The sequence below is a fragment of the Ipomoea triloba genome, chromosome 13, assembly GCF_003576645.1.
Source record: "Ipomoea triloba cultivar NCNSP0323 chromosome 13, ASM357664v1".
NCBI classification, from domain to species: domain Eukaryota; kingdom Viridiplantae; phylum Streptophyta; class Magnoliopsida; order Solanales; family Convolvulaceae; genus Ipomoea; species Ipomoea triloba.
The window spans coordinates 1,283,301-1,294,429 of NC_044928.1; the positions used below are offsets into that span (position 1 = coordinate 1,283,301).

The 11,129-nt window shown below is 35.4% G+C and overlaps 2 protein-coding genes across 8 annotated transcripts in view; both read right to left on the reverse strand.

Annotated features, from left to right (window-relative positions):
- LOC116001712 (receptor like protein 22-like) overlaps nt 1-2,630 on the reverse strand; it is a 7,476-nt gene extending 4,846 nt beyond the window's left edge. For all 7 annotated transcript variants that reach the window (XM_031241622.1, XM_031241626.1, XM_031241627.1 and 4 more), the window contains exons 1-2: nt 297-2,630; nt 54-152 (exon numbers count right to left, since the gene is read on the reverse strand). In XM_031241622.1, the coding sequence (XP_031097482.1) occupies nt 364-2,220 (1,857 nt within the window). In that variant the 5' untranslated portion in view covers nt 2,221-2,630 and the 3' untranslated portion in view covers nt 54-152; nt 297-363. The remainder of the gene's footprint in view (nt 1-53; nt 153-296) is intronic.
- LOC116002302 (receptor-like protein 33) lies at nt 2,505-3,366 on the reverse strand. Its single transcript, XM_031242406.1, has 2 exons — nt 2,635-3,366; nt 2,505-2,537 (listed from the first exon to the last, which is right to left on the reverse strand). The coding sequence occupies exons 1-2, from the start codon at nt 3,364-3,366 to the stop codon at nt 2,505-2,507; spliced, it is 765 nt and encodes a 254-aa protein (XP_031098266.1).
- Between the last annotated feature and the right edge of the window lie 7,763 nt (nt 3,367-11,129).

The following is an 11,129-nucleotide window of genomic DNA, read 5'->3' on the forward strand; positions in this document are numbered from 1 at the left end:
AAAAAAAAAAAAAAAAAAAAAAAAAAAAAAAAAGAAGAAATCAACTGAGTTACCTGTAAGGTGGCCTCTTGTGAACACGGACACACCATACCAAGTACTGGTCCCTATCTAAGGAGTCCTTGAGTCTTGACGAGTGTGGAGCCAGATTTTGCCTTTTACACCGCAGAAAACCATATATATAAAATAAAAAGGACATTAGGAGAAAATAAAAATAAAAATCACAAGTACACACATCCAATTAAGCCTACAAACAACTAGTAGAACAATCACACGTGGTAAAAAAGAAAAAGCTTTACCTAAGCAACGTAGGTGGTTGACAAGAAGAATATAAGCACCAAAATTGTAGATTGAAAAGAAGTTTTGCTAACGAGACTTCTTTCTTCTCTCTTGACCTCTCTGAAAGAATATCTTTAACAGAATTCCATCTATCATCTTGTTATAATATGATCTCCATTTGCTGGATAGCAAAAGTGGCACAAAGATTCCTCCTAAACCTGCAGCAAATCCAAATGCAATGCTAATGTAGATATCAACGTGGTGAGTTGATTCTTTCTCTTCTGATTCTGGTATTGGAGATGCTGGTTCATCGATGCCAGAGCATGATACATTAAGTTGGAATCCACATAGCCCCTTGTTTCCCATGAATGAGCTTGCATCAAAGGTATCCAATTGAGTGCTTCTTGGAATCCTTCCAACGAGATGGTTGTATGACACGTTTAAGATTTCCAGGAAGGTTAGGATCTCTATTTGCACCGGGATATTTCCTGTTAGGTTGTTGAATGAAAGGTCCAGTGCTTCCAAAGCTTTCAAGTTTTGAAGAGATGGAGGAATATTGCCAGTTAGGGCATTGTGAGAGATGTTAAGGAGATAAAGCTGTTTAAGCTCTCTAACACTCTCTGGAATACTGCCTTCAAATTGATTACTTGAAAAATCAATAGAAGTGAAGATAGATAGAATCCTCTCTATAGTGTAAATTTGTCCTTTTAGAGACAGTATGACTGAATCTTGATAGTAAATCGAAACTCCTTGAGATGTGAAGTGCAAGTAGTCAGCCTTTGAGTTTAATTCATTCCTCTCAACCAAAATAGCTTTTAATGCCAAGAATAAATCAGTTGGTAGATGTCCACTGAAATTATTGGAAGATAGGTCAATGACTTGTAAACTTGGCCAGCTGTCGTTTACCCCAATTCCAAGCATGGGACAAGAAACGCTTCCATGAAAATGATTGGAACGCAATACCAGAATGTGCAGATTTGACAATTTATTGAGCCAACAAGGAAAGGTATCACTTATTTTGTTGTTTCCAAGATTTAAGATCCTAAGCTCTGTGCAGTTGATCAAGGAAGGAGGAACTTTCCCTTCTAAGAGATTCTGACTAAGATCCAATGTCTCTAAAGAACAACTGTGTTGAAACTTTAGTGATATCTCACCACTTAAATGATTTCCTCTAAGATTCACTACAGCGAGATCGCTGTTATTTTGAACCAGACATGATGGTATTGTGGCATGCAAAGCATTGTGGGACAAGTCAAGCACTTCCAGATAGGCTGCTCGACACCAGGAAGTTGAGATCTTTCCACTTACTCTATTTTTTGCCATGGAAAAGAAATAAAGGTGATATGGGATTTGATCAGCAATATGAAGAGGAATCATGGAGAAATTGTTGTTGGAGAAGTCTAAATACTGTGCCTCAGGTGGTGGTCGTGGAATCTGTCCACTTAGCATATTAGAATTTAGATCAAGGAAAGTAAGAGAACCATATTCCATTGGCTCTTTCATATGCGTCAAACGATTGTGAGAAAGATTGAGGCCATAGAGTTTCTCATTACCAATTCCCCATATCCAGTTAGGGATTTCTCCGCTAATAGTGTTGTTGGAAAGATCTAACCACCACAACATAGATTGGCTTTTCAAAAAATCAGGAATTTTTCGCAAATTGCAGGAGGCCAAATTTAAGTCTCCAAACTGAGGGAGTAAGGGAAGTTCTGATGTGCTTATGGTTGTCTCAATTACCAAATTGTTATGGGAAAAGTCAAGAATGTCAATATACTGGCTTTTAAATTTTGTTAGATGTACTATACCGTTAAATTTGTTTGATGAAAGATCGAGCATTGTAAGATTCGGAAGTTGAAATAAGAATGTAGGTATTGTCTCTTCAAAGTCATTGCTACTTAAATGAAGATATTGCAATGGAGAAGTCACATTTTGCAAATCAATCATTTGACCAAAAAATTTGTTTGATGAAAGATTTATTGATGTAAGATTTTGAAGTTGAAAGAAGAACAACGGTATTGTCCCTTCCAAGTTGTTGTAGCTTAAATCAAGTAATTCAAGGGGAGAAGTCACATTTTGCAAATCAATCGGTTGACCCAAAAAATTGTTTAGTAATAGAAAAAGTGATGTAAGGCTTTGAAGTCGAAAGAAGAATGAAGGTATTGTCCCTTCCAAGTTGTTGTCGCTCAAAACAAGAATTTGCAATGGAGAAGTCACATTTTGCAAATCAATCAAACGACCAAAAAATTTGTTTGATGAAAGATCTAGTGATGTAAGATTTTGAAGGTTAAAGAAGAACAAAGGTATTGTCCCTTCTAAGTTGTTTCTACTCAAATCAAGAGATTCAAGTGGAGAAGTCACATTTTGCAATTCATTTATATGACCAGAAAGTTTGTTTCCACTCAGAGATAAGGTTTGAAGTGATGGCAGGAAAAATAGTGATGCTGGAATGGGTCCTGAAAGTGAATTTCCGGACAAGCTGAGCTCAACAAGCTTGCTAAGCTTCATAAAAGAAGCAGGGATTGGTCCACTAAAATCACAATATGCAAGGTCAATATGCGACAGCAGTCTGAGGTTTCCTATGGACTCGGGTAAGTTCCCAGAAAAATTTGTATAATGAAGTATGAGACTTTGAAGGAATCCATTTTTGGGGAAGTCTGGCAAAGAACCCCCAAGCATGTGATTGAAACTCAAGTCAATGGTTTGCAGAGTTGGTACCTGGAATACTTTGTGAGGGACTGTTCCACTGAAGTTGCAATTTTTCAAGCTCAAAATAGTCAGATTGGTGAAATCCGTGAAGAAGTCTGGAAATGGAGCAGAGAACTTGACCCCATCAAGCCTAATAACAGAAAGTGATGGCAGTTTATACAAGAGAGAAACATTGAAGCCACCCGTGATTGACTCATCGTAGCTGAGGTCAAGGCTTGTAATATATCCAGCAGCATTGCAACTCAGACCTGGCCATAGGCAGCAGTCAGCTCCTTCATCCCACAGCACCAACTTGGTGGATTCCGAAGAATTGTAAGTGATTTGAGTTCGTATCTGGAGAAGCACAGACTTTTGATCAGGAAGACACTGACCCAATGCATGCATAATTGTGAATAAATTTGAAAAGAGCAGAAGCATGTTAAACATAAGAATCCTCATTTTATGATCGAGCAGAGTTAAGTTGTTTGTTATTGACGTGTAGAATTTCTGAAATATGAATACGCATATATATATATATATATTAGATTCCGTGTGGAAACAGACACTCTTTTAAGTAATGAAAGCAAAGCTTAATGCCCCTAAAGTCTAAACCGTGTGGAAACATAGTTTTGTTTGCCCCCAAGGACTTTAATTTTTTTTATTTGTCATGGGACCAACAATAACGACTTTATTAATGATCATTGGCTCATTGCAAATTAAAGCAAACCATTCTATCAGGCACAGAAAGTAACGACTTTGTTGCCCATGTTTGCCCAATTAGTTATTACTTCCAACGCATGCATTAATTTCCAAGTCTTGTGATGACTAATCTTGTTTATGCTTTTCAAGTCTTGTGACAACTAATCTTGTTCCCTTGCATAGCATAAGTGTCCCTAAAGTCTAAAGTCTTCTAAACCGTACGTGTGGAAGCAGAAACTTTTTCAACTAATGAAAGCAAAGCTTAGTGCCCCTAAAGTCTAAACCGTGTGGAAACATAGCTTTGTTTGCCCCTAAGGACTACAATTATTTATTTTCTAATCTGGCAATTTTGCAGCGAGGCATTTGATTGGAGGGAATGAATTATGTGGGAAAGGAATTGTAATTTCATGGGAAAAGAATAATGTGGGAATAAAGTGAGAGATTAAATTCCAGTGTTTGATTTGCACAAATAAAAGTACTGAGAATTTCAATTTCAATGTTTGGTATACATGGGAATTGAAAGGGAATAAGTAGTATAAAGTCCAAAATGTGCATTGTTGTTGTTAGTTGTTATTATTACTGTTAATATTATTATTATTATATTATTATTATTAATCATCTTATATGACAAGTATCTCTTAGACCCATTTGCATATTCAAACACCCATAAAATATAACATATTAAATTCAAAATTTTGTTTTTCAAAATGTAGGCAAATACGCTATATACACATCAAATTTAAATACTAAGAGTTTTGACAAAACATATATATTTGATTAAGATTGGCCTAAAATGATTAATGCTCAGGAACGGCATTCTCTGTTGATAGTAGTCGAAAAATAATACATGCTATCATCCAGAAGGTAAAGTCAAGCATTAATTTTAGGTTAAAAAAGGGAAGGGTAATTTTGTCTTAGAATTCTCTTTTTTTCTCCCTAAAATCCACGGAATTAGAATCCCATGGAATTAAAATCCCGAGGGAGCCATGGGATTCTAATTCCATGAAAATGAAGAAATTGTAATTTCCTCCAACCAGACTAAGGAATTTAGAATTTAGTTACCTTTGAAATTAGATGGGAATTAAGTGGGAATGGAATTCAAATTCCTTCCCACCAAACGCCCTGTTAATTTATGATAATTTATAATTTCGTATTATCATACTAATTTCTCTTTTAATAATTTGTTATTTGTGTCGTTGTGAGATATAATAATTTAAAATTATTCTTAAATTATTGTTAGACCTGCATTACCTAATCACAAAGTTGTTCTAGTCATGTTCCTCGAACTCCTTTGAGATAGCAGAGTGCAACACAATTCAATAGACATGACTCGCTGGACGAAAGTTACGAACTTTAATTAAGTTCTCACTTCTACACACAGTTGATTAAATGAAAGTTACAAACTTTTAAATTTCAAGTAAAGCAATCTAAAGACACTGAGTTGGATAAGAAGGCATACATGTTTTTCTCCATTAACATATCAAAGTTAAAGATCAGAAGTCTTTCACTTCGATTACATCTGTTACATGAATCTAGTAACATAAACTAGTAAAATTCAGAAGACACAAGCAAATAATTAATATATGATAACACTACCAAAAAAAAAGTCTATATAGCGAGGATGTAGAACGAACCTTTTCCGTTGCTAAATTAGTGACGAAATAGCAACAACTTAGCGACGGATTTTTATTTTATTGTTATCATCTCTGGAGTTAGATTTCAGATTCCTTCTTGTTTTTAGCCGTTCTATTTCTCATGTTATTTATAATTGATTTAGCTCAATTCTATTTTAGGAGTATTATCTGCTATCTAATTGTTACTCTTATGTAGGACTGATTATACAAATTACTTACCAATAACAACAACAATACAAATCACTTTATTTACCTTTTAATTTTTTACTTTTCAGAACGGAAAGGGTAGTAGTAACTATTTTCCTTCTTTAATTGAATCTCTAAGTACTCTCTAGATATAATTAGCTCTAATGAGCTTAATTTTACTTTTCAGAATTGGAAATGCAGTAAAGCTTTTTTTTTTCTTCTTATAAAAAATACTTACCACTTCATTTAGCTTTAAAATTTTGCTTTTAAGTTATGGAAGGGCAATAGCTATTTTCCTTCTCTAATTAATTGAAACTTTAGGACTCTAGGTGCCTAGGTGCTTATCTCCTTTTCTGTGTCATGTTAGTGACTAAAGAAACTTTTTAGAATAAATTGGTGATGAATGTTTAATTGGCCGTCTGTGTCTACTTTTTCTAGAATAATAGTAAATAAAAGAAAAGAAAAGAAAAGAAGACAAATTAAGTAGGTGGGCAACTACATTACCTATATGGCTATCTGGATATCCTCTTGTTCTAATTGCTAACTGCATTAAAATTTCTAAGGTCCTAATAAGTGATAAAAGTGGAATAAAATATCATGGTGTCACCTATCCATGTGCTAAAATTTATGGCCATTATTTTTCTGACCGGAAAGTTTTGGTGTTTAATCTGTCTTTTCTGTTTTCCTTCTCAGCACATCGGAATGAGCATATGCTTCATTTAGATCGTTCCGCGATAAGCTGCAACCATGCTATGATGCCCCATAAAGTCATTTCATGTATTGTAATATTCAACAATGGACGCCTAGAAATATAATTGCCTAACAAGTGTATTATTATGTGACGATTAGATTATGTGTATTAATAAATTTGGTACCGTTTTTGACGATGTAACACTTTTGTCATACTTTACAATGTTATACTTTTGTTATTGTTATTGAGTTTGAATTTCTTAATATAATATATTTTGAAATTATATTATTTAAGAATTATATTATAGGTTTAATACAGGTACGAATATTAATTAGTAGGCATATTTTTTATAAATTTAAAAATTTAGCGACGAAAAGAATCGTAGCAAATTCGTAGCTAAATACCTTTAAACAATTAAGAATGACAACAAAATAGCGACAAATATATCCACCGTTAAATTTAGTGACGGATTTTTTGTCGCTATTTCATTGCAAATTTCATCATTTAAATCATCGTGGAGAGAATAATAACGACGGATTATCTTTAGTTTAGCAGCGAAAACTTCATCGCTAAAATGTAACAACGGAAAAATTCGTCGCTAAAATGTAGCGACGAAATTTCATCACTAAATATAACAACGGAATTAGAATTCATCGCAATACTTTAGCGACGTTACTTTTAGTGACGGACCTAATCCGTCGCTATACACTTTAACGACAAATTTTTTCCTATCTAGTGACAGAAAATTTCACCGCTATTTTTGCAGTTTTTATAGTGTAAATGCTATCAAATACTTATTGCAAAAGAAGTTTCCTTGATAAGGTATGACTTGCATTAGTTTTTACACCAAGTATTTTGTACTACTCTCTCACAGTCCTCTCTACTAATCAAGTTACCTAACTGCCGCAAAAAAAATCAAATAAGCACATACTTCATTTTCAAAACATGAAATGATGTAAGGTTGATATCAGTTGTACACAAAACAAGAATTTCCACTTATCACGCAGTTATCTTAGATTCCATAGCTCACCCTCATGGAGTTATTTCTTTCAAACTGGACTCTAGCTCTGATTCTGTGCAAGGAAGAATGGATAAAAAGGAGTACCTTCTGGTGATGGAGAAGAAATTCACCTCAGCATTAGCAGGAATCTTGGAAGACATGGAGAAGCTGCAGATCAGAGATTGGTAGAGAGCGAGGGTTGCTCAGATCAATCTCCGAGCCCGATGGCGTTAATTGGCTACTATGCTCTCCACTGGGCGGCTCTCAACAACCGCACTGCGCCGGCTCAATACATCATTCAGGTATTTTAAACACTTAATTGTATAGTTTGCAACAATTCGATCATATTAGCATCTTCGTTCTTCAATTCGTTCCCTCAACCTGCATTATTGTTTTCCCTAGCTTCTTCTCTTCTGGAAGCGTTTGAGCTGTAAATTAAATTTCTTTTGAACTAAAGAAAATTGCCAGAATCTGAATTTCTAGATTATTCGTAAAGTTTTAAATATAATGCATCAGGAATTGTTTTTGGCTTAACTAACAATGCTGAATGACTTAGTGACAACTGCCTTAATGGCATTCAATTCCATGATCATCTATCTTCCATTCTAATTCACCTAATACTTTCTTTGCCCAAGACTAGTCTAAGTTCACTCATAGCAACATCAGTCTATGAATTTAGATCCACTGCACGTGTGTTAAGCTAAGAAAATTAAAGAATACACTAATTAAGGATGCTGCAAGGAATGAAAGCAAGCTAAGGCATAATGTAACATCATCTGCTATTGGCCTATTGTGATTCCTGTCCTCCAATGGATTAGTTGCTAGAGAATGAGTGGTGAAGCCCACAGTTATAGGTCTTATGCATTCTGTTGAACTATGTTGCAGTACTCGGCCTCCTCTAGCAGAGGAGGAGGCTATGGAGTGCTATGCAAAAGCTAGCTGTGCTAGAATTAAAATTCATAAAGTGTAGGGCAAATACGTTTACACTGAAACACATTAAACACAATGTTGTAATAATAATTATAAATAATATATTATTATTAATATAAACCAAGTGGATGTAATGCCTGAAAACATGGTAGTATGGAGTGGATAATTATATCCCCTAAAACATGGAATGTTTTATGGGATGTGGGGTAGGAAAAAGCACAAAACATGGATTAGTGGTTGTTGATTATGACATTATGTTTTGTCATCTTTGTTTGCTATGTTTATATATGTTGTAGTAATGCCGTAGGAATTGTAATGGAGTGAAGAAATAATGCAAAGCAAAACCTTTCTTTGTTAAAAAAAAGTGTGGTCTGTGTGTGAGTGTACGTACAGAAGCAAATAGAAATAAATTCATTTCCATCCATAATCCTTCTCTTTAATTCCTCTCAATTACTATAGATATATTTATATTAAATATATCTTACATTTGGTATCAGAGCCTATCAACCTTCCAACCCTGAGATATTTTTTCTAGTGAAATATGGCCAATAATTTCAATATTGTATGGTCGGGTCCTAAATTAGACGGGAAGCTCGATTACAATTATTGGCAAATTATGATGACCACACATTTGGAAGCTCAAAATCTTTGGAGCTATGTTGATCCCGGTCTACCAGAAGGAGCTGATGCAGCTGCTACACGGCGAGATCAATTGGCGTTGGGACAAATTCATCAAGGTGTCCATTACTCCATTTTTGGGCAACTAGCTCGTGCTCAAACAGCAAAAGAAGCTTGGGACATCTTAAAGGTGTCAAACAAAGGAGTCGACCGGTCACAGAAGTCCAAGCTGCAGACGTTGAGAAGGTTGTATGATCGTTGTGAGATGGCCTCTACAGAAACCGTAGATATGTATTTCTCTCGTCTTATTGATCTTGTAAATAAGATGAGGTTATACGGAGACACAATTGAGGATGGTGCAGTGGTTGAAAAAGTTCTACGAACGATGCCGATGAAGTATGACCATGTGGTGGCTTCAATAACAGAGTCACACGATACCGAGGACTTGTCAATTGCTGAGTTAAAAGGTATGATCGAAAGTCATATTGAAAGGATTGCGTCAAAATCAGAACCACTAGCAGAAGAAGCTTTGAAGAGCCAAGTCACCTTTAATATGACTAGCTTTAATCAAAGAGGTGGAGGAGCTGGTAGAGGTCGTGGAAGAGGTAGAGGAGGATTCAGAGGAAGAGGACGTGGTAACTCAAATCAAGGAAGGGGACGAGGTAACTTCAATCAAGGAAGAGGTGGAGGTAATAATACCAAGCAAGGTAAATTTCCATTTAACTGCTACAATTGCGGCAAATATGGACACAAAATTGCAGATTGCTGGTATAAAGAGGATGGTCATGAAAATCAAGCAAATGTTGCTGAAAAATCTGGTGAGAGTTCTACTGAATCTGAAACCTTATTTTTGGTCAGTAACAGTTTGTCTGCAGATGAAAACATATGGTTCTTGGATACTGGATGTAGTAATCATATGTGTGGGAAGAAAGAATTGTTTTCAGAGTTGGATGAATCAATACGATCTGAGGGGACATTTGGAAATAAGTCAAAAGTGCCAATTTTGGGAAAAGGTAAAATCTCTATTCAATTGAAGGATGGTACTCACAATTTTATATCCGATGTTTTCTATGTTCCTGCATTACACCAAAATTTGTTGAGTATGGGACAGTTGTCAGAAAAGGGATATAAAATAAATATCACTGGAGGGTGTTGTACCATTGTTGATGCCAAGGGAGTTTTGATTGCAAAGGTAAATATGTCTCAAAATCGACTATTTCTTTTAAAAATCAACCATGCACTTCTTACTTGCTTTAATTCTGAAATCCGTGATGATAATTGGTTGTGGCATATGCGGTTTGGGCATTTTCATTTCTCCGGATTAAATTATTTAGCAAGAAAGAAACTTGTTTCTGATTTGCCGATTATTAATGTTCCTGACAAAATTTGTGAGAGTTGTTTGATTGGGAAGAAGCATAGAGAACCTTTTCCTGTAGGCAAGTCTAAAAGAGCGACAAAGCAGTTAGAGATTGTTCACTCAGATCTGTGTTCATTGGAAGTTCCTTCAAATGGAGGTTGTAAGTACTTTGTTACCTTCATTGATGATTTCAGTAGAAAAACATGGGTTTATTTTCTGAAACAGAAGTCAGATGCATGTGATGTTTTTCAACAATTTAAGGTTTTTGTTGAAAAACAAAGTGGTTATAAGATTAAGATTTTGAGAACTGATAGAGGTACAGAATATATTGCTTGTGATGAATTTTTAAAGAAAAATGGTATTCAGCATCAGATGACAGCTAGGTACACTCCACAACAAAATGGAGTGGCTGAGAGGAAAAATAGGTCTATCATGGACATGGTAAGATGCATGATGAAATCAAAAAATCTGCCTAAACCTTTTTGGGCAGAAGCTGTTGCTTGTGCTGTTCATGTGTTGAATAGGTGTCCAACTAAAAGTGTTCGTGATAAGACACCTGAGGAAGCTTGGAGTGGGAGTAAACCATCTATCAGACATCTCAAGGTTTTTGGATGTTTGGCATATGCACATGTGCCAGATCAGTTGAGAAAGAAGTTGGACGATAAAGGTGAGAAGTGTATTTTTATTGGTTATAGTGACATTTCAAAGGCTTATAAATTGTATAATCCTGAAACTCAAAAGGTTGTTATAAGTCGTGATGTCACTTTTGATGAATATGGTGCATGGGATTGGTCAACTAAAGAAGAAAGGTCAGTTGTTGTTCCCATTATTCCTGATAATGAGCAATTGGTTTCAGATAATGTTCAATCTTCTTTACAGCCAGAGTCATCAGTTCGGAGATCTCAACGCGAGCGTCACTTACCAGCTCGTTTGGAAGATTATGTTTTGGGTAATGATAATGACTTGACTGATGAAGAGATTGTTCAGTTTGCTCTCTTTGCAGATTGTGACCCTATATCATTTGAGGAGGCTGCTACAGAAACTCATTGGCTT

Bases quoted from the DNA above. Each gene is read 5' to 3' on its own strand.
- LOC116002302 (XM_031242406.1), bottom strand. From the start codon at position 3,366: ATGCATGCATTGGGTCAGTGTCTTCCTGATCAAAAGTCTGTGCTTCTC. The intron at 2,538-2,634 runs GTGACTTCTCCA...TTACATCACTAG, and splicing joins ATATAAATGAATTGCAAAAT to ATCTTTCATCAAACAAATTT.